The following is a 24,854-nucleotide window of genomic DNA, read 5'->3' on the forward strand; positions in this document are numbered from 1 at the left end:
TCCACAATGAAAAATAAGCGAACCAGATCTTATTGTTCGTGGATAAGCCATATTGTTGTTTTTGTGAAATCATATATTGTTCTTCAAACTAGGACAAGACCTGTTCATACAAAAGTCTTGGGGATGGAATGACTTTCTGCATAGCTGGTAGGTCCAATCCGTGGAGAAAATGTTTTGCCCCCTAAAGCATGCCACTTGATATTCTATATCCATAAATCACGCTAGATAAGAAAAATTTACAAGTGGATGTGATAATTCATCCAGGAATTTCTACATCATCTTCCGTGACAACTCATGAAATCCTGATAATAATTGACTACGATAGAAGAAGTTTTGACATTCAATGATGTTAGTTGTAATAATTGACCAAGAAAGAAAGAGTTTTAACATTCAATGATGTTAGTTATATTAATTGACTAAGAAATGAGGAGTTTTAACATTCACTGATGCTAGTTATAATATTTACTGTCATCATTTGAAGAAATTGAGAGAAGTTGTGATGTGAAATGTATTACAGCATGATAACTTACAAGTCTGAAGAAGATGTACTGACAGATTTTACACATACATAGCACCAAGGATTACTTTATGATGTCTTATTTTCCATCTTCATATTTTATTTCATAAATACCCCTAAAAAACTGGAAGCCAAAACCAGATTTTTGATCCGAGAAAGGCATTATCGATTGAATGACAGAACATTCTAAGATGCAAAACATGAGAATATACCGAAGCATTATGTTCCACTCTTAACAGAGAGACAGACATAGAGATTAGAGTGTGAATCTTAAAAGACCAATCATAGATTCAGGAGGCAATTAAATTATTTATGTGCCCATTTTTATTTAATAAAATTATAAAGTTCAGTGAATTGCCGTGTTTTCATTTTAGTTCTCCCACATTTCCACCAAATGTAGTCAAGTTACTTCTCCCGGTCTCTTTAATCCTCATCATTTAACTCTCTAAAATATCAATCCAAGCAAGACTCTTAATGAAACCAGTATAAGATACATGCACATTGTAGCAGAAGTATGAATCAATAACATCGATCATAGGTAACTCTTCAGAGAAAAATTCAAGGCACAAAGATGTGATCATTGGTCTTAGTACATGTTGTCCCACATCACTTGGGTAGGTCCAAGTGATGTGCATGTTTATAAGTAAAGACACACCTTCTCACATGACAAATGTCTTTTTCTTTAGCCTAGGTACCATTAAAGTAGACAGCCTAGGAAGAACAAAGTCATGCAAACCCGATGTATCTACGAGATTAGAAGACTAATACAACTTTCATGCCGAATTTTATTAGAGAGATTGCATCATATCATGAACTCACAATGCAACAATGAGTTCATTGTCAGAACCTGCAAGAAACTCAGTCTTTGAATCACTTCAAAGTAATGGAAGAAATACGTACCTCATCGGAGTTTTGTCATTAGAGAGAAGTCCCAGAAGCTAGAGAAGGTTTCTGTACAAACATTGAAACGATACAGTTAATTGTTGCTTATAAAGATTCGAGAAATGATAAAACCTGCTAACCAAAAAAAAAACTGTTATCAGAATTCTGTAAGATTGAGTACATATACACATATATTAGTAATCCCAACACCTACACCTAAACACGTTTTCCCAATTAATTAATTAATAATTAGAAACTTTTGAAATAAATAATACTTAAAAAAATAAAGTAGGGAACCAAACATCTGTTGGGCATCTTCGCTAAAGTTCTTCCATACAGAGAAAGTGAGTTCTGTTAATGCTTTCCCAGATTGAGAACACCACTTTTGGATGGTAATTAGACAACATTGATGTCTGCTTCCTCCGTAATTTCTCGGAAACAAAACTTAAGAAGGAAAAGATTCTTCACAGGGGCATTTTCTTTCTTCTCCTTCGCAAACTAGTGTCTAGTAGACTAGTGCTCTTCAATTGTTCTCAGATGAATATTCGGAATAAATAAATGTTTAGTAAGTACTAAATGTTTATTCTTATCCGACGGCTATGGTGGGGTCGGCAGCAGAGATTGGGAATTGGAGATATCAATTGGGATCTTTAAATGAAGAAGATGAAGATATTGTTTCTTTCAAGATTTGAGTTTTGGGTTTCTCTTTTGATTCCTGCTTTTGGAAGGAAGAAAAAAACCTAATCCCCAAATGGAAATTTTAAGATTCAATTTTGATTAAACAATGCTCCTGATCAGATCAAATTTGGGTATGTGATGTTGAGATCCGGGTTTTGATCAAACAATGCTTCTTCATAATTCATGGAACTTATGAGGGTTTAATGTTATTCTCTGCTGTCTATTCTGTTCATTTTCCTTACTTGCTTTTGATAATGAAATTACAAAGCAGAGGAGACAACATGGGTGATTAGTACTCTGTTTCAATGGAAAATCTAATCAAATTTGGAATTGAATTGTGTTTATGCTGTTAATGATGATAATTAGTACTCTGTTATTCTCCTTTCCTTTTTTTCCTTGATTTTCAAGTAATTAAGTAGAGTTTATTGAGGAAATCAAGATTAAATCACCAAGGGGAAAATCTGATCCAATTTGGAATTGAATTGTGTTTATGTTGTCGATGATGATAATGGAGTTACAGAAAGGAACATATAAAATTCTTCAAGTAGAGATATTTTAGGCTGTCTACAGTTAAGATGGAAAATTCAAACTTTTCCACATGGTGGACTCACACAAGGGTCTCTCTTCTTTCTTTCTTTGCTTGATTTTTATGTAATTAAGTAGCGTTTATTGAGGAAATCAAGATTTAATGACTAATTGATTTCTGGGTTTTTTGATTTGGTAAGTAACATGGCACCCACCTTTTGTCCAGTTCTGTACAAGTGGTCGGCGACCTCTGTTTTTTTAATGAATTCAATTAAACATGTTCTGGAAAAAGACAGAAACAGAGTCATTGTTGACCGTTCAACAGAGAACTGTATTTCTGTTTTTTTTATTCAACTAATCAAAATTAGTTCTCTCTTTTTAGCTCTAATGAGGAATCCACAATCATGTGTAGCTGGCTACATGAAAAAGAGAGTAGACAAAGCATCTCACGTGAGAGACACATTGACGAATGAAGAAACTGATGGCTAGACCTGTAATACAGAGATTCATTACTCAAAAGTTCTGCAATCTAGTCTGAATCAATATTTTATAAACGTAGGATATGTACAATATTTTATATCCTGTTTTGAGTATTGGCCTTTTGGGCAGTCAGTACTAGATTCTTTTATGGTTGATTACTTAGATTATTTTTTTGAAAGTCTGCTTTATAAACATGAAATGTATGAAATTGTTTTCGAACTCTTTCATGGAATCATTTCTTATTTGGTTTTCTTTGTGAGGGTTCATGGTGTTTTGACTATAAAGATTGTTGTCTCTTGTGCCTATGTTACAGTACAGTTCAACTTCATCACTTCATTGATTATGTTATGAGTGAGATTTGAAGTGCCCAAACTAAAATAGTTGGAGTTCTTTGATTTGTGTAATCTGTAGCAATTTGTTGTTGTTCTGGCAGAAGTTTGATGCAGTGTTTTATGGACGGCATTGGCAGTAGTTTTATACAGTGTTTGAAATACTTTGTTGCATTGGCCATAGTTTTATTATGTAGTGTTTTATGCACTGCCAGTACTGCAGTAGTGTTATGCGGTGTTTGAAATATTTTCATGCCGTGGCAGTAGTTTTATGTAGTGTTTGAAATACTTTTATGCATTGTTTGATGATGACTACTATGGAGGAGAATCAGGAGAATAGTTCTTGAACTCCATCCACTCCAACTTTATCTGAGAGTGTTGTTGATTCACAAACAGAATCAAAAGCCGCAGCAACACAAGTAGAAGTGTCAGGAACTGAAAGAGAAGTTGTAGCTGCAGGGACTCCATCTTTAGAAATGAAAATAAATGGGTTGTAAGGTTTGTCTATAAACTGTTTGACGAAAGGACTAAGTAGTTGTTATTGAAGCATTACTAACCTTCTTAGCTAGAAGAAACATATCCAAATCCTCAATCATCTTTTTCATCTATAGATCCATCATAAAGTTATCAAAAGTTACTGGGTGATCTAGAATATCAGAGCGCCAAAAGCTTCCATGAACCACCACCACCCACCTCATAATTATGTGTTTTATTTCAAGAAATGATCTCGTCTCCACCGTTTGAACCCATGATCTATTGGAGACTATACTAGCATATTATTTGTCAAATGAAGACTCTTAATAAATGGCTAAGCATGAAGAAAATGTTATGAAAAGAATTGATATAACAACGTAATTAAGAGTGCAAAAATTAATAGACACAAGATTTGCGTGGTTCGATAATGTGTTTACGTCTACGGAACTGCAGAGATTTTCACTATTAAGAAAAAAAGTACAACACGCAACTTTAGAGTTACATCCACACTCTTAAACCCTAACTATATACTGAGCTCGACCCTCACATGCGTAAGCCTCCCAAAAAATTCACTTTCATATTCACATTTGAGTTGGGTCATTAAGCCGGGTCTCCACACACAACGAGCATTTTACACACAAAAAAGCCCAACAGAAAAATAATTTAGGCAACTACAAAGTTAATTGTCATAGAATTATCGAGATAATTATATAAGCAAACAAGAGTTATTATTCCAAGTATATATATAATATTATATACGGCAGCATAAGTGTTGTAACAGCTATATTGTTACACAACAAGGTTTTATTCCGAATATACATACATACACACACATATCTATATATGTAGATAGATGGCTATTGGCAACATCATAGCGACTTCCTCCTCCTGCAATTTTGTACAAAAAAGGGCATTTTAATCCTATGAATGCATGCAATATCCTCAATCAAATTAAGGGGAGTTACTGAGTGTGCATAACAACTCTTGTCTTCCAAGAAACTTACAATAGGGGACAATTTTCCAGAGCTGGTTAGGTCCACCACCATTCCAATTCGCTATCTGAACTGTAGAGCCACTATGGACAACCCCATCTTTAGCTTGCAAATTCATATTAACATTGTTAATCATCCAGATAGGACTATAACCTTTGCCCCACGAAGATCCATCCGTCCAAAGTAGAGACTCGTCCAAATCACTGGGATCGAAGTCCACCAGCTCCACCTGCAAATGATGAAAATTTTGATCGATATTTATATAGAATATCTAGAGGACAAGATGATCAGTTCCATATAACATAATAGAGCGCGCTAGCTTGGTGAGTAAAAAAGAAATATGGATCCAAAGGGAAAAAAAAAAAAAAAAAAAAAAAAAAAAGTAAGTTGTTGCAGACTTCTTACATGTTTACCGTCTGCATAATGTTTCAGGGCCTGACCAGTACCATTATTAACAAGAGCAAATGCTTTGCGGCCATATTTGTCCACCTTTCCCTTGGCATATTCCTCATGCTTGCACCAGTGCTGCAACAACAATTTCATAAATTGACATAGACATCAGAACAGAATGCATGTTGATTAAGCTTAGATTTCCAAAACAAGAAAATAGATCATTAATTGGTTTGGAACCCAAAAATTTTGTCCAAAAATCATGAGCTCTGGTATTCATACAGACCTGACATGCATTTGAAGAAGCGCGAGCAAAAACCACCCTGCCATCTTTGACGGTTAAATTGTAGTTGGGGTCTTTCATGCACGTCACCTTAACATCATCCATGGTAGAAGTCTGTTTTGTTGGAATGAAGGTAGTAACTTCATACGGAGATATTAATGAACAAGCAGCTGTCAATACAACGAAGTAATCGGTTACAATGGACTCTATAAACATAAATATGTTATTACTATTATACATACATATATGTATAAAATAATTTATTAAAATGAAGACAACGAAAACAAAGCAGGGTGAAGAGAACGACCCATATCGAAATGACTTCAATTTGAAATGGCTTGATGAGGGTATGTAGGAGGCATGAGGATCTATATATAGTAGTCGACTTGTAATCTTCTTGTATGTGGGCCCGAAATAATTTGTGAGGAATGATATTCGATTTTTTGGCTTCTTCTAATCTTCTCATACATGCGGCCTGAAATAATTTATAAGGAATTATATTCCATTCTTTTTGTTGTTTTCGTTTTTTTGGTAAATGAGGAACTCCCTAACTCAGCGTTATGGAAATGACCTAACTTGAAATGGTTTGAAGATGATAAGAGACTTGAGGGTCTATATATAGTAGTCAACTTTTAATCTTCTTGTACGTGGGACCCGAAATAATTTATACGTGGGGCTCTTGTCATTTCAACATATTGTGTGTATACATATTCAATGTCATAGAATTTTCGAGTATGTCATGGATTGCAACGACGAAGCTTTTGGCGAAGAAGAATCACGGCTTGTGCCATGTTTGAGGATAAAGATGAGGGTATTTTAGATAATAAAATTATATATTTTAATTTTTTTCCTTTTTGGAATAGTATTTTAAATTTTATGGATTTTATGGAATAAAACTTTTAAAGGTGTCCTTGTTGGAATAACACCTTTAAGAGATTGACTTATCACCAATTTTTCCTTATATGATTCCTCATTCAATAAATTAAATAATAAATTATTAAATATACCAAATTCAATTCATAGAAATAGTTAGAATCCTAATATAATTCAAATAAAATTTCTAATATTCCAAAATATATAAACTATCTCTTTCATTTTTTATTCTTTCTTTCAATTTTGAATATTTAAACAATTTAATTTTATAAAAAAAAAGTTAAAAAAATTATCATTTTAATATGACAATACTTGAGTCAAAACGATTGACTACTCTTTGTAGTAATTTTACAAAAAGATGAATGAACAATATATCGCATTCGGGACAAATGTGTTGAATCAGTTCTGATAACGATTGACTACTCTTTGCACTCATTTATAAAAGATGAATATGAGACCAGTTTTGGAGTCGGTTACTTGAAAAATTCAATCGAATCCACCAGCTGGGTTATATTTGAAAAATCGAATAAATCCATTCAATGTGTTGCATTGAATTGACAAGATCGACAACAGGGGTGAAGTCAGGACATAATGTAAAGAGGGATGGATGTAGAATTTTATCTTAGGTGGGGCAAAGCCATACGAGATCCGAGAGCAGCGTTCTCTGAAATTTTTTTGAATTAACTATTAATTAAGACCTTTGAGACTTTAGAAGTGTACAACAGAAGAGGCAAGGGAAGGAAATCAACGAAAGAGGCATTCGATCTACAGGTTTACAAAATTTATGATAAATAAGTCAAATTATAAAATTACTAATATATCACTAGATAAGTTTGCAAAAATTGAATGTAGGCAACAACATACCCTCGCGACCTCGCCTACATGTAGCTCCGCCCCTTCTTGGGGTTATTTAAAACCTTTTGAACTGACCCCCTCACTTACATGGTCCGACTATTCATTACGAAAATATATAAGTTTCATTGCTTAAATTGGATTTGTGTATAAGTGTTTTTTTTTAATTAAGTTTAATGGACCACAACACATTTTTATTTGTTAAAATTTATTTTTATACTAGTCATTTTTATACAGACGGTCCGCCTTTACTGAAAACAAAGCTGATGAACTAGTCTGACCGATAGGCGAGCCGATTTTACTACCGATAATTAGTATTAATAATAATAAGATTTTTAATATCAATCAAATACCCTCAAAATAAATCAAGAATTTGATTGACTGATTTGAATTATTTCCATATATTCTTTCAACCACAAAACCGTATTAATCTGTTTAGATATTATTCAGCAATAAGAATATGCAACTACAAAGGTTTTAGAGAATAGATGTAGGCCAAACGTCGAAGTACTATAAAAATTGGTGTACTGTCTACTATTATGTTCTCGTACCCATTCAATTATAATTTTCTTGAATGCATTTGTAAATCTAAGAAATATTTTAAATCTCCTCGATCTTTGACTTTGAAGCAGGAAGATATGTAGTTCTTGATTTCTTTAATAATTAGAGTTAAATTATTCTTGTAATGGTCATGTCATCTACATATAAAAGAAAATGACTTTCGAATAAGTCCTTTTATATATGAACATAGAGCAATCACATTTTGACTGCCTGAAGCCAAATTTCAGTAAGAAATTTTTACTTTTGATTTTCCAATGTCTAGAGGCGTGTTTCAAGCCATATAGAGATTTGTTAAGTTTGCACACATAGTTGGAATCATGAGTTTCAAAACCTGGGGGAATTTTCATATAAACATATTCTTGTAAATTTCCATTAAAGAATGCATTGTGTACATCTAAGTGGTGTATAAACCAATTGATTGAAACAGCTAAAGCCAAGAAAATTCTTACAGTCACCATTTTGACAACAAGAGAGAAAGTTTCTTGATAGTCAAAGCCTAAGGTTTGATTGTAGCCTTGTGCTACAAGCCTAGCTTTGTACCTTTCAATGATACCATCCGGGTTATGTAACTTTATAGATCCATTTTGTAGCGGCAAAATGATACTTTTTAATTATCCCTCAACTATTGATCAAATTTCGTTTTCGTCCCTTAGTTTTTTCTCCCTTTTTCGTCCCCCAACTATGGAAAAGCACTCCGTTTGTCCCTCGAATAAATCTGACAACGGAAAAATCCAACGTGGCATCCTATTATTCATCAGATTAAATTTCTCCGACGTGCCATACAGGTGTCACGCAAGCATTTTCCAACCTCAATCTCACTTGAAGGACGAAAAATGGTACTTTCCAATAGTTGAAAGATGAAAATAGGAGGGAAAAAAAAAAGTTTAGGGACGAAAATGAAACTCACGACATAGTTGAGGGATGAAAAGTATCTTTTTACCTCCTATAGCTTTTCTATCTTCTGGTAATTTGACTACGGTCCATGTATTGTTTTCATTTAAGGTACTTATTTCTTTATTCATTTCTTCACACCAATATGAAACTTTGGATGCCTCCTCGAAGTTGTAGGTTCATGATGAGACATTATAGATGCTGTAATGAATGGAATACATTACAATATATATGCAGCATGATCAATGATATTGTAATAGTCATAAGCATTTAAATAAGCAGGGGTTCTTCTCTCTATTTTTTTTGTTTTCAATAACTGATCTTGGTGTATTTGTAATTTCTTTATTAGTAATCTGAGTATCAGTTTGATCTTGGTTGACTATTTCAATAACTGATCTTGGTCTATCTCTTGAAGATCTCACCTGATTCTATAGCCATGATCGAGTTTATAACCTTTGACATGAGATGGATATCCTAGGAACACACAAGTCCTTGCCTTTGATTCAAACTTTGAGTTTTGTGGTTAGACTAAAACAGTGGTCAGGAGGATCATGCTTGGTATCCAACCATAACTGCAATAGCGGAAGAAACTGACTGGGAATGTTGTCGGAGAGATTCCTAGCCACAACCCATTTGACGAGACCATTCGCCCAAACTTTTTGAAGCCTGCTAACCTTGGTGATTATCCATTTCGGAATCTCATGCACACGCCACCAGATATAATCAACTAGATTTTCAATCACCCAATTCGAAACCAAATGGGGCTTAACAACCGCATTTACCACAATCAACACATCACCCTCAAAATGGACCTCGGGAAACTAAAACTCCAAACAACTTATTATAACACCCAATCTGAGAGCCATAGCCTCTCTCACCACAGGATCCACCTTTGGACCACTACAAACTGAAGCAAACAACACTGGAATCTGATTATATAGAATATGGTATGGACTTTTATTGTCCAATGTTCTAGTGTTTAAGATGCATGTGTTGATGTTTTCTCTCGACTACACCATTTTGTTGTGGTGTGTAGAGACATATTTTCTGGTGGATAATCCATTCTTTATTGTAAAATTATGTCATACTAAATTCAAGTCCATTGTTAGACCTTATAATTCTAATTCCTCTATTGAATTGTGTTCGACATAGTTATGAAAGTGTTGTATGTGATATCTAACTTCTTATTTACATTTCATTAAAAAAATCCAAACTACTCTGGAGAAGTCATCAACAATTGTTAAAAAATACTTATATCCATCCATAGAAATTACATATTTTGGTCCCCAAATATCTATATGTAACCAATCAAAAGGAGCTAAGCTCTTAGTTGTGCTAAGACTAAATCTTCACAGTTTTCAACAAAATATGCACCTAACATTAGTGCCATCTTCGGAGATGGATTTCCTAATCTTTTGTGCCAATTATTATCTCTTAGTTTTGCATTGACAGATCCATGAACTTCCTTTTGTGGTCTCAACTCTTCAAGAAGGTTACGATCTTATCCATGTAGAGAAAATGTCTTAAAAAACCATGAGAATTGATGCCAAGGATTAGCGGTGTCAAAAAAATTGGTTACGAGTCGGATAACAGAACGACAAAATAATTATATGTCCGGATTCTAATCTGGATTGAATTTCGAACGTACTTAACTGATAAAACCTGGATTGGTTTAAATCCGGACAAGTAAATCTGACAATAATATAATCTGGATTAGAGTCCGAACAAGTAAATCAGACAAGATTTCGATGTTTGGACCCAAAACGGATTTTAAACCAAACAAATTTTTTGTGTTTGGACTCAGATTTTAGAGATATAACTTATATCCAAACTTAGTTTAATCTGGGTCGGACAAATTCGGTCAACCATAACGGATAGAGTTTTGCCCCATTCCTACCTAGGATTGATGTTTGGGAAAGCAGAAAATACATAACTGATGCCAGATTCTTTATTTATTATTTTTTTTTGGTTAGTAGGATAAAGGAATCCCAAAGCAGCATTTCAAAACCAATGAGAGGTGGTTCGGTTGGCAATTAGTTGAGTTAGGCATATGTGTGTTCAATTTTCAATTCCAATGAAAAATAAATTTCTCAAGCTATTTAAAAAAAAAAAAAAAAGCAGCTTTTAAAACGCACAAATTCATTTCAATGTTTTCTTTTTTCTTTTTTTTTTTCTCATGTTTATCATTACCCTGCCGATCTTATCGATACAATACAACACATCGAATGGATTGTATTCCATCTTCCAAATTTTAATCCATTTGGTGGATTCGACTGTATTTTTCAAGTTAATTTGTATTTCATTCTTTTAAAAAAAAAATTTGCCTCTGTTCTTTTGTTTTTTTTTTTTTTTGGTTAATATGAGACGTCATATAAATTTGTAATTTAGAGTTTCCATTTTTAATTTTGGGTTTACTATTTTATTAAGTATTTTATAAATAATTTACCAATAGCTCGTATATTTTTGTATTTGAATTATTTTATTTTATTTTTTTCAGAAAGAAAGAAAGAAACAATGCGTAGATCAACAATTTGAGGCAAAACGTTGACAGGAGAACAAACAACGACCAGGTTTTTTAAAGATGGGTTTCATTTAATACCGTGTCTCCAGCAAAAATCCCCCAAATCTATATGACATTAAAATAACCATTAATTAAAAACACACATGTAGAGCTCACTTTACATCCAACACTCCACATTAAATGGGGGTCTCAAACATTATCCTTAAATTTAATACTCATATTCACCTTGGGACTTGCAGATCTTGGTATTTGTCTTGTTAAAATATCATTTGTGTTGTTAAAATGTTTTATGTCTTGTTAAAATATTAGCTATTTGAACATTCGAAACAGATAACATATCAGAACAGATATAATATTAGACCAGTCGTTGATCTAGTTTCAAAAGAAACAAAAACGAGTTCAAAAAAGTAATAAAACATCTAAGTGATTAACCTTGATCCATGGAGTTGATTGGTGGTATTGATGGTCATCGCCGTAGGTCATATCGAGATCTTTTTCAAATGGTAGCCGTGATTTCACAAAAAATTTTCAACAACTGAAGTGATAATCGACGGTCGATGATTATTGGGCTTTGTCAGGCTGATCTAGAGTTTCATTTCAGTTGTTCGTTCATCAAAAATGATGACCGAATAGCCAACTTCCGTCCGATGATGTCAAGGAAGAAAAAAAGAGAGAAAATGAGGAGGGAGAAGCCTACCAACTTATAAAGGGATAGTTGGATTACTCGCCCTGTAGAAGTATTGCACTCGACCATGTCCCAATGACAACAGTCTGAACTCTCCTCACCCTTCATTGGCCAGTTAAGGCGAGTGAAAAAAGGTTTGAGTTGTAAGAGTGAAGCCCTCTCTAGGTCCCAACACCCATGACTCCAAGACCCAGCTAACAACACCAACGTTATTACAGCCACTAGTATCAACTTTAGATTTCTCATCTCTATTTGCATAAAGAACTAATGAAATTTATGCATGCTCCTCCAGGACTTTTTATAGATGTTGGAGAGGCACTAGTGTCTTCTTAACAAGCCATCCAGTCACATGGTTTTCCTACAAAGATAGCTACTTGCTTGGATGCATCTTCTTGACTTGGGTCCAGCTAAAACAAACAATTTATGTCATTAGCTAGCAACTTTCTTGGTTGCATCTTCTTGACTTGAGGTCAACCTAAAACCAACAATTTATGTCATTGTCCACAATGTCACATCACTTTGATGCCAGCCTGTAAAAAGAATCGAAGGGCTTTTGTTTTTTTTTTTTTTTTTTCTTCTGAATTCTAATTTGCTTCAAATTTCCTTTCATGGCCTATGTCCATCAAAATAGGACAACACCTGTTTATGTCATTAGTTATGGGGATGAGAAGACTTTCTGCATAAGTAGCTAAAATGTCTAATCCATGTAGAAAATGTCTTGCCCCCTAAAGTACGCCACTTTAGATGTTGTATCCATAAATCACGCTAGCCAGGAAAAATTTAGAAATGGATGTGATCATTCATCCATGAATTTCTACATCTTCTTCAGTTAGAACTGTGGTCCTGATATCACATGTACGTAGCTGGCAACTAGCTTGGATGCATCTTCTTGACTTGGGGTCAACTAAAACTTATCATTCATGTCATTAATTAGCTGGATACTTATTCCCCAAAAATGTTGACCTATTTTACACATACATAGCACCAAAGATTACTTTGTGATTTCTTATTCTCCATCTTCATTTTTATTTTATAAATGCCTCTAAAAAATTGGAAGTCAAAACCAGACTTTTTTTGGAATATTACTATCAGTTTCGAAAGTAATAGTCCAAATTTAACATTTTAAGGTCAATTTTCACTTTTGTTTTTGAAATGTGAGTTTAAGATTAATTTCTTTTAATCTAATGAAATGCTACAGGTGGTATTAGACCATCTGCATCAACTATTCTTAACAAATTCTCTATATTTACAATAAAAATTCACTTTCTACAGACTTACAGTTTGCCTAATAGTATCAACTCGCATCAAATACTCTAAACCAATTCTTAATCATTTAAATATTCAATTTAACAATAATCTTGTAACGACCCCATACTATCAAATGGGTAGTATATGAGGGGATAAATCCTATATAGTGATCAAATACCCTGTACAATCAAATGGGTAACTGGTAAGAGATAACTTTCAGACAGTGATCATCTTGTAACGATCCGTCCCGGAGGAGGGTATGCGGAATTACCAAATTGCCCAAAACATAAACGGTCTATGCAAAATCCTCCAAAAATCATTTAATACAATCCCAAAATGAATTAAATGTATTTAAAAATCCATTAAGACATAATTAATAATCTTTAAAATTTAAACAAAATGGAAGTCTTCATAATATCAACCCTACACTACCCATAAACCACAACTGTATCCATGGGGAAACCGCTCACGCCTCGGAAAGCTGGCCGCCATATGTGAATTCACCTGAAAGGGAAGAACAAAAAATAGAGGTTGAGCTAAATAGCCCAGTAGGGGTATATTACCCGATAAAGACCCGAATATTCATGAGACGGATATCGAGAGAGAGAGAGCAATATGATGTGAAAAATAGTAGAAGTAGACTACAGATACTACAACCAACTCGAAACAAGGCAAAGAAGGGCATAGACAATATGAAAATGAATCATGCCCCTCACTTCCAACTATTTTTTATTTTATACAGAACATTTAGAATAAGAAGTAACATATAAATAAAAAAAAAAAAACCTCACCCATACCCCTCACTTTAAAATAATATGATTAACTTATATATCAACAAAATTATGATATTGAATAGCAAAATTATACTATCTTATATGGGGTCAGGAATGTAGCCTAGGAGTAGTAGCTATTGGCTTTTACATAACATGCCTCTTTTCACTTGGTAGAAACTAGAATGCCAATTCCTTATTGATATCCATAAACCCAAAATTTCCCCTAAGGAATAGACGTTGCACTTAATTTTTTTTTTGTATTTAACCACTGACCATTCAATGTTCGGATTCCTAGGATTGATATTTGAGACCCACAACGAAAAATAAACGAACCAGATCTTATTGTTTGTGAATAAGCCATATTGTTATTTTTGTGAAATCATATATTGTTCTTCAAAATAGGACAGAGACCTGTTCATACAAAAGTCTTGGGGATGGAATGACTTTCTGCATAGCTGGTAGGTCCAATCCGTGGAGAAAATGTTTTGCCCCCTAAAACACGCCACTTAAGATTCTATATCCATAAATCACGCTAGATAAGAAAAATTTACAAGTGGATGTGATAATTCATGCAGGAATTTCTACATCATCTTCCGTGATAACACATGAAATCCTGATAATAATTGACTATGATAGAAGAAGTTTTAACATTCAATGATGTTATTTATACTTATAATAATTGACTAAAAAATGAGAAGTTTTAACATTCACTGATGCTAGTTATAATATTTACTGTTACCATTTGAGAAATTGAGAGAAGTTGTGATGTGAAATGTATTACAGCATGATAACTTATATGTCTGAAGAAGATGTATTAACAGATTTTACACATACATAGCACCAAGGATTACTTCATGATGTCTTATTTTCCATCTTCATATTTTATTTCATAAATACCCCTGAAAAACTGGAAGCCAAAACCAGACTTTTGATTCGAGAAAGGCATTATTGATTGAATTACAGAACATTCTAAGATGCAAAACATGAGAATATACCGAAGCATTATGTTCCACTCTTAAGAGAGAGACAGACATAGAGATTAGAGTGTGAATCTTGAAAGACCAATCATAGATTCAAGAGGCAATTAAATTATTTATGTGCCCATTTTTATTTAATAAAATTATAAAGTTCAGTGAATTGCCGTGTTTTCATTTTAGTTCTCTCACATTTCCTCCAAATGTAGTGAAGTTACTTCTCCCGGCCTCTTTAATCCATTTGGAAAAAATTACAAATGGATGTGATCATTCATCCATGAATTTCTACATCATCTTCAGTCAGAACTGGCAACTAGCTTGGATGCATCTTCTTGACTTGGGGTCAACTAAAACCTATCATTCACGTCATTAATTAGCTGGATACTTGCTTGGATGCATCTTCTTCACTCGGCGTCAACGACTTGTTAGAAACGCTATGCATAATAGCAAAAAAAATTAATTTTGCCCATGAAGGACGTCATTTCCAAAGATTAGGGGATACTTATTCCCCAAAAATGTTGACCGATTTTACACATACAGAGCACCAAGGATTACTTTGTGATTTCTTATTCTCCATCTTCATTTTTATTTAATAAATGCCTCTAAAAAACTGGAAGTCAACACCAGACTTTTTTGGAATACTACTATCAGTTTCGAAAGTGATAGTCCAAATTTCACATTTTAAGGTCAATTTTCACTTTTGTTTTTGAAATGTGAGTTTAAGATAAATTTTAATCTAATGAAATGCTATAGGTGGTATTAGACCATCTGCATCAACTATTCTTAACAAATTCTCTATATTTACAATAAAAATTCACTTTCTACAGATTTACAATTTGCCTAAGAATATCAACTCGCATCAAATACTCTAAACCAATTCTTAATCATTTAAATATTCAATTTAACAATCATCTTGTAATGACCCGTCCCAGAGGAGGGTATGCGGGATTACCAAATTGCCCAAAACATAAACTGTCTATGCAAAATCCTCCAAAAATCATTTAAAACAATCTCAAAATGAATTAAATGTATTTAAAAATCCATTAAGACATAATTAATAAGTCTTTAAATTTAAACAAAGTAGAAGTCTTTATAATATTAACCCTACACTACCCATAAACCACAACTGTATCCATAGGGAAACCGCTCATGCCTCGAAAAGTTGACCGCCTTCTGTGAATTCACTTGAAAGGGAAGAACAAAAAATAGAGGTTGAGCTAAATAGCCTCGTAGGGGTATAATACCCGATAGGGTTTTTCTTTCTTTCTTTTTTTTAGAGAGTGCGAGTTTTGTGAAGGAAGGATACATATATATCGTAAACTAATTTAAGTTTTTTTATTTTTTATTTTTTTTAGGAATTCTGCTTTTTACCCCATACTTTCTTCCATTTCTTCTTTTACCCTCAAGAATCTCATTTGAGTTCAATTATACCCCTATTGAAAATTTGGGGTTTTACACATCTTTAATTGATTTAAACTCAATTCATTTTAGAACTATTATAACACATAAAATCTTACCATATTAAAAGAATACATAAATTGACATTAATATTTTCCTAAACTTAAATATATCATATTATAATAATTATTTTATTCAATATTTAATTTGTTGTAGGCCATATAAAATAAAAAACATTTCCAATTCGTTTTTATGTTATACAAAATGTTTCGAATAAGAAGTAACATGTAAATGACAAAAAAAACCTCATCCGTATCCCTCACTTTAAAATAATATGATTAACTTATATATCAACAAAATTATACTTTCTTATATGGGATCCGGAATGTAGCCTAGAAGTAGTAGCTATTGGCTTTTACATAACATTCCTCTTCACTTGGTAGAAACTAGAAAGTCAATTCCTTACTGATATCCATAAACCCAAAATTTTCCCTAAGGAATAGACGTTGCACTTATTTTTATTTTTTTTTATTCAACCACTGACCATTCAACGTTCGGATTCCTAGGATTGATATTTGAGACCCACAATGAAAAATAAGCGAACCAGATCATATTGTTCGTGGATAAGCCATATTGTTGTTTTTGTGAAATCATATATTGTTCTTCAAACTAGGACAAGACCTGTTCATACAAAAGTCTTGGGGATGGAATGACTTTCTGCATAGCTGGTAGGTCCAATCCGTGGAGAAAATGTCTTGCCCCCTAAAACATGCCACTTGATATTCTATATCCATAAATCACGCTAGATAAGAAAAATTTACAAGTGGATGTGATAATTCATCTAGGAATTTCTACATCATCTTCCGTGACAACGCATGAAATCCTGATAATAATTGACTACGATAGAAGAAGTTTTGACATTCAATGATGTTAGCTGTAATAATTGACTAAGAAAGAAGGAGTTTTAACATTCAGTGATGTTAGTTATAATAATTGACTAAGAAATGAGGAGTTTTAACATTCACTGATGCTAGTTATAATATTTACTGTTATCATTTGAAGAAGTTGAGAGAAGTTGTGATGTGATGGAAATATATATTCCAATAAAGACAACCTAAACAATTTTTTTTTAATAAGGACACAACTCATTAAATTATTTATGTGTCCAATTTTATTTAATAAAATTATAAAGTTCAGTGAATTGGCAAGTTTTCGTTTTAGTTCTCTCACATTTCCTCCAAGTGTGGTGAAGTTACTCATTCCTCTTTAATCCTCCTCGCTTAACTCTCTAAAATATCAATCCAAGCAGACTCTCTATAAGATCCAAGCACATTGTAGCAGAAGTATGAATCAATAACATCATAGGTAACTCTTAAGAGAAAAATTCAAGGAACAAAGATGTGATCATTGGTCTTAGTACATGTTGTCCCACATCACTTGGGTAGGTCCAAGTGATGTGGTTTATAAGTAAAGACACACCTTCTCACATAACAAAGGTCTTTTCTTTGGGCGTAAGTACCATTAAAATAGACAGCTTAGGAAGAACAAAGTCGCGCAAGCCCAATGTATCTATGAGATTAGAAGACTAATACAACTTTCATGCCAAATTTTTTTAGAGAGATTGCATCATATCATGAACCCACATGCAACCATGATTTCATTGTCAAAACCTGCAAGAACTAAGGATATTGCTGCCGGGAACTAATTAGTGTGATGTAGCCAATTAACCAAATCCTAACAGTTTCCCTAAAGGTAAGCAAAGGAAGAACTCCGAAGATTTCTTGTGCAATTACAAGTAGGGAAATAGTTAGTGCTGCCAATAGATAATGTCAGACAGAGTGTTCAATGTGGGAGCAGATTATTAATAAAATTTTGATTCTTTAAAAAAAAAAGAAGAAGCTATTGATCTTTAAAAAAAAAATCTCTCGTTCGTCCCAAAGGGAAATGCGCGAGCATAATGTGTTGATGCACAATGAAGGCCAGGAAGTAATAAAACAATTATCATCATTGGCACTCAATAGAATGTAATTAAGAGATCACAGGCAAGGCAAAGAGCAAAGGATCAACCAGAAAAGAAAAAAAAAAAGACTTACTTGGCTTTTCGAAAAGTGACATGAACACCAAGAGACCACAAATCCAAAACGCAGAAATATTATATTCCATAAGAAGCAAGCCAAAAACCCTACCCCTAAACATGTTTTCCCAATTAATTAATTAATAATTAGAAACTTTTCAAATAAATAATACTTAAAAAATTAAAGTAGGGAACCAAACATCTGTTGGGCATCTTCGCTAAAGTTCTTCCATACAGAGAAAGTGAGTTCTGTTAATGCCTTCCCAGAATGAGAACACCACTTTTGGATGGTAATTAGACAACATTGATGTCTACTTCCTCTGTAATTTCTCGGAAACAAAACTTAAGGAGGAAAAGATTCTTCACAGCGGCATTTTCTTTCTTCTCCTTCGCAAACTAGTGTCCAGTAGACTAGTATTCCTCAATTGTTCTCAATGAATGTTCGGAATAAATAAATGTTTAGTAAGTACTAAATGTTTATTGTTCTCCGACGGCTATGGCGGGGCAGGGAGCGGAGGTTGGGAATCGGAGATATCAACTGGGATCTTTAAATGAAGAAGATGAAGATACTGTTTCTTTCAAGGTTTGAGTTTTGGGCTTCTCTTTCGATTTCTGCTTCTGAAAAAAAAAAAAAGACCTAATCCCCAAATTGAAGATTTCAAGATTCAATTTTGATCTAACAATGAGCCCCTGATCAGATCAAATTTGGGTATGTCATGTTCAAATCTCGGTTTTCTCAGTTATGTAATAGTGTAAACTTCAACATCGAAATTATGTACATGCCATTTGTTTTTTTTTTCCCCTTCTTCTTCATCATTCATGGAACTTTATTAGGGTTTAATGTTATTCTCTGCTGCCTATTCTGTTCATTTTCCTTGTCTGCTTTTGATAATCAAATTACAAAGCAGAGGACAAAACATTGGGGAACATATAAATTGTGTTTTTGTTGATGATGATGATGAAGTTACAGAAAAGAACATATAAAATTTAACCTAATTTGGAATAGAATTGTGTTTATTTTAGGGATGGCAAATTCAAACTTTTCTTCCACATGGTGGACTCACAAAGGGTCTCTCTCTTCTTTCCTTTTTTGCTTGATTTTTATGGAATTATGTAGAGTTTATTCAGGAAATCAAGATTAAATCACTAATTGATTTCTGGGTTTTTGCTTCAAATTTCCTTTGATGGCCTATGTCCATCAAAATAGGACAACACCTGTTTATACAAAAGCTACGGGGATGAGAAGACTTTCTGCATAAGTAGCTAATATGTCTAATCCATGAAGAAAATGTCTTGTCTCCTAAAGTACGCTACTTTAGGAAAAATTTACAAATGGATGTGATCATTCATCCATGAATTTCTACATCATCTTCAGTCAGAACTGGCAACTAGCTTGGATGCATCTTCTTGACTTGGGGTCAACAAAAACCTATCATTCACGTCATTGATTAGTTGGATACTTGCTTGGATGCATCTTCTTGACTCGGCGTCGACGACTTGTTAGAAGTGCTATGCATAAAAGCGAAAAAATTAATTTTGCACCTTAAGCATGCCATATCATTTCCAAAGATTAGGTGATACTTATTCCCCAAAAATGTTGACCCATTTTACACATACATAACACCAAGGATTACTTTGTGATTTCTTATTCTCCATCTTCATTTTTATTTAATAAATGCCTCTAAAAAACTGGAAGTCAAAACCAAATTTTTTTAGAATATTACTGTCAGTTTCGATAGTGAGAGTCCAAATCTCACATTTTAAGGTCAATTTTCACTTTTGTTTTTGAAATGTGAGTTTAAGATTAATTTTTTTTAATCTAATGAAAAGCTATAGGTGGTATTAGACCATGTGCATAAACTATTCTTAACAAATTCTCTATATTTACAATAAAAATTCACTTTCTACAGATTTATAGTTTGCCTAACAATATTAGCTCGCATCAAATACTCTAAGCCAATTCTTAATCATTTAAATATTCAATTTAACAATCATTTTGTAACGACCCGTCTCGGAAGAGGGTATACAGAATTATCAAATTACTAAAAACATAAACTATCTATGCAAAATCCTCGAAAAATCATTTAAATAACTTGAGAATCATTGGAAACTTTGTGTAGGAAGCCACAGACCATGTTGATGAAGACTATAATCAAACCAAAGGTTGCACTTTGATGTTTTCCGTAGAACTGTTTTGGAAAACTGCCAACTTTGACTGCTCCAAATATTTGCTAATCCTCGAAAAATCTTGTAAGGTATTGCTCTTCTTCTTCATGACCTATTTGATATGCCAGTATTGAAGATCTGACAAAGGCTGTTTAATGTGAAAAAAACAGTACCACTACACAAAGGTAAGATGAACAAAAAAGCAACTCCAAATCTTTTGAAGGCACATCCCTAGGTTTGGGGAGGAAAGTAGGAATCCCCCAAGAGTGGGAAGGACGCCGGCCCAAAAACTGAAAAAGAGATGCCACAAAAAGAAAAGTCCCACCAAAGCTAAGAAGAAACAAGGAGGGAGGCACAAAGCCAGGGAAGCCAAAACCAAGAAAGAAATCATCCAAAAAGAAGAGGAGAGAGGAGAAAAAAAAAAAGGAAAGAAGAGAGAAAACACACACACCCCAACATGAGCACCACTATCTTGCCTTATACTTTAATGGTACCCCTCCTTTGCCAAAGCTGGACAAAACTTCTATAGTTAATTCCTCAGATCGTGAGGGACCACCAAAACCAAGAGCAGCAGGTAGGACAAAAGAAGATTTCTTGTGCAATTACAAGTAAGGAAATAATTAGTGCTGCCAGTAGATAATGTCAGACAGAGTGTTCAATGTGGGAGCAGATTATGTTGTTGACAAATGAACATAATGTAGGGAAACAAAATCAAGAGTTATTTGTCACAAAAATTGAAGCATTAAAATCTCTCATTCGCTCCAAAGGGAAATGCGCGAGCATAATGTGTTGATGCACAATGAAGGCCAGGAAGTAATAGAACAATTATCATCATTGGCACTCAATAGAATGTAATTAAGAGATCACAGGCAAGGCAAAGAATAAAGGATCAACCAGAAAAGAAAAGAAAAAATGACATACTTGGCTTTTCGAAAAGGTCATCTCTCCGATGCAGACTGCCTTCTTCGACTTCACACAGCAGCAACCTCCCATCTGCTTCCCCCGTCCTCTACCTTCTCCTAAGCACAAATCTATCGACAAATTATTGTAGCCCTATATTTGACGCAATAACTAAATCACGGCTTCTCAACATTCGACTGAGTCATTCTTCACGAAACTCAGTCTTTGAATCCAAACAACTGTTATCAGAGTTGTGTAAGTTTTTTTTCTTGATAAAACGGCTTAGCCACACATATATTTCATGAGCCCTCGCTTATGGTGGAGGAAAACCTTAGGTGTACATGAAGAAAAAGCAAAACAACAAGAAACAATACAGACTAGTACTACAATCCTAAAGGCCTTCAAGGAAAAAGCCAGCTAGAACAATAGCAAAGAAGCACAAAAGAAAACATTGAAATCTGAAACAATACCAATAAAAGAAAACACTGAAATCTGAAACAATACCAACAAAGTTATTTCACTAGATAATTTAGAAAAAATCTAGAACCATAAAACCATCAGTTGTCCTTAGGCATCCATCCTTAGCTAGTGCGTCTGCCACCTCGTTGCCACCCCTTAATGTATGTGTAAACATCAAGTTGTGGACCTGCAGCCTGATCAGTTGCACAGAGTTGGACAGTCGAGCAAGCTTCCATCGGGGATCACGCTGGTTTGTAACCCACTTAAAAGCATTCATCGAATCTGTCTCTAAATCGATTCCATGCAACAGAATTCTGTAAGTTTGAGTACATATGTTAGTAATCCAGACTCGGTTCCACTTCAATTAAAAAAACAGAGGTTGTTCTATACCTAATTGTAAGTATCCGCACCTCTCTTTACTGCGACTGGGAAAAAAATACATAATCAAAACATGATGAAAATGGAAAACCAATCAAACATAAACAAAACAGCATTAAACGCCTAAAACTAATCCAGGAACAGGAGCTACCATGATAATCAAACCAAAATCCAATCATTGTAGAAGAGCATTCTATTAAAAAAATTCCAGATGTTTAGCGTCTGCTTGTCTTCTTGCAATTTCTTGGGAACCAAACGAACATAAAGCAGGCATCTTGAAATTGTGATTAATTAAAATAAAAAGCATGCACCCTTCAGTGATCACTAAAACATCAAGAGACCAAAAATCCAAAACGCAGAAATATTATATTTCATAAGAAGCAAGCCAAAAACCATACCCCTAAACATGTTTTCCCAATTAATTAATTAATAATTAAAAAAATTTCAAATAAATAATACTTAAAAAATTAAAGTAGGGAACCAGACATCTGTTGGGCATCTTCGCTAAAGTTCATTCATACAGAGAAAGTGAGTTCTGTTAATGCTTTCCCAGATTGAGAACACCACTTTTGGATGGTAATTAGACAACATTGATGTCTACTTCCTCTGTAATTTCTCGGAAACAAAACTTAAGGAGGAAAAGATTCTTCACAGCGGCATTTTCTTTCTTCTCCTTCGCAAACTAGTGTCTAGTAGACTAGTATTCTTCAATTGTTCTCAGATGAATATTCGTATATAAATAAATGTTTAGTAAGTAATAAATGTTTATTGTTCTCCGACGGCTATGGCGGGGCAGGGAGCGGAGATTGGGAATCGGAGATATCAACTGGGATCTTTAAATGAAGAAGATGAAGATACTGTTTCTTTCAAGGTTTGAGTTTTGGGCTTCTCTTTCTATTTCTGCTTCTGAAAAAAAAAAAAATACCCTAATCCCCAAATTGAAGATTTCAAGATTCAATTTTGATCTAACAATGACCCCCTGATCAGATCAAATTTGGGTATGTGATGTTCAAATCTTGGTTTTGTCAGTTATGTAATAGTGTAAACTTCAACATCAAAATTATGTACATGCCATTTGTTCTTGACTGCTTTTGATAATCAAATTACAAAGCAGAGGACAAAACATTGGGGAACTAAATTGTGTTTTTGTTGATGATGATGATGAAGTTACAGAAAAGAACATATAAAATCTAACCTAATTTGGAATAGAATTGTGTTTATTTTAGGCAGTCTACAGTTGGATGGCAAATTCAAACTTTTCTTCCACGTGGTGGACTCACAAAAGGGTCTCTCTTCTTTCCTTTTTTGCTTGATTTTCATGTAATTAAGTAGAGTTTCTTGAGGAAATCACGATTCAATCACTAATTGATTTCCGGGTTTTTGATTTGGGAAGTAACATGGCACTCACCTTTTGTCCAGTTTTGTACAAGTGGTCGGCTACCTCTGTTTTTAATGAATTCATTACTCAAAAGTTCTGCAATCTAGTCTGAATCCATGGGTGATACCCAGAAAACGCAAATTTAGGTCCTATTTTGATAGAGCAAGGTCACCATACTTGTTGAAAGAAACAAAATAAAGAGATCCTTCCATTGGCCCGTAAGGCGGCTTTGCTCTTCATGTCGTCGACTTATAAGCCGAGTACTCAGCTGGGTTATGTGACGCTGGACAAAAACACAATTAAAGCCACGTTGAAGTTTGATCTTTAACATGCATATTGACAAAGTGAAGAAACTACAAGAACACTCTACGGCCGGGAGTGGTGTCGCTATGTTCTCGAAATTTACTAATGCATAAATATGCCTATAGGTACCCAATTCATTGCATCAAAATCATATGATAATAGTTCTAAAGCACCACTCATAATACTTAGATCTATGGGTTATAAGCTCACCATGCTTCCGCTGCACACTTACATGAGGAGCACCTTCAGAAAACCTAACGAAAATTTGAAATGAACAAGCATTCCAAAAGTTTTGGGAATAAATTTGAACACATGTTCAATAACACGAGTAATGCATTAAGTAAGGAGCATTCAATCAACATGCATAACACAACCTCAATGACCAAAAATTTAAATACGTAAGCCCCACAAAACAAACCCTACTAAAGTCTAAAACCATTTACTTACAATGAATTTGCACAATAAAGGGAAGAATTGCCCGCACGGGTTGAATATGGGGAAGAATGTGTCGTACCCGATTAGAAGGTCTTGGAGTGAAGGAAGCTTGGTGTTGGCCGCCGCGAATTCTTCTTGCCATTCCTCGCCATCTTCTTCTCCTGCGGCTGTGGCGGGTCCGACGGCAGAGACGGGGAATCGGAGGTATCAATTGGGATCTTGTAACGATTTGGGATCTTTTATTGAAGAAGATGAAGATATTGTTTTTTTCAAGGTTTGAGTTCTGGGTTTCTTTTTTGAATTATGCTTTTGGAAAGAAAAAAAACCCTAATCCCCAAATTGGAGATTTGAAGTATCAATTTTGATCAAACAATTCCCCTGATCAGATCAAATTTGGGTATGTGATGTTGAGATCTGGGTTTTTGGCAGTTCTGT

The 24,854-nt window shown here is 34.1% G+C and overlaps 2 protein-coding genes and 1 long non-coding RNA gene across 3 annotated transcripts in view; all 3 read right to left on the minus strand.

Annotated features, from left to right (window-relative positions):
• The window catches only part of LOC119997024 (receptor-like protein 13), an 81,159-nt gene that overhangs the window by 34,534 nt on the left and 21,771 nt on the right, over window positions 1–24,854 (minus strand). The window lies entirely within an intron of this gene.
• On the minus strand, window positions 4,656–5,984 carry LOC119997149 (ricin B-like lectin EULS3). The gene is made up of 5 exons (XM_038843981.1): window positions 5,858–5,984; window positions 5,554–5,720; window positions 5,283–5,402; window positions 4,890–5,106; window positions 4,656–4,773 (listed from the first exon to the last, which is right to left on the minus strand). Coding segments are annotated over exons 1-5 (510 nt in total). The 5' UTR covers window positions 5,862–5,984; the 3' UTR covers window positions 4,656–4,771.
• On the minus strand, window positions 22,039–22,690 carry LOC119997152. The gene is made up of 3 exons (XR_005467970.1): window positions 22,455–22,690; window positions 22,316–22,350; window positions 22,039–22,239 (listed from the first exon to the last, which is right to left on the minus strand). It is a non-coding gene; the product is annotated as an uncharacterized LOC119997152 (long non-coding RNA).

Source organism: Tripterygium wilfordii, chromosome 4, assembly GCF_013401445.1.
Source record: "Tripterygium wilfordii isolate XIE 37 chromosome 4, ASM1340144v1, whole genome shotgun sequence".
Classification (NCBI taxonomy): domain Eukaryota; kingdom Viridiplantae; phylum Streptophyta; class Magnoliopsida; order Celastrales; family Celastraceae; genus Tripterygium; species Tripterygium wilfordii.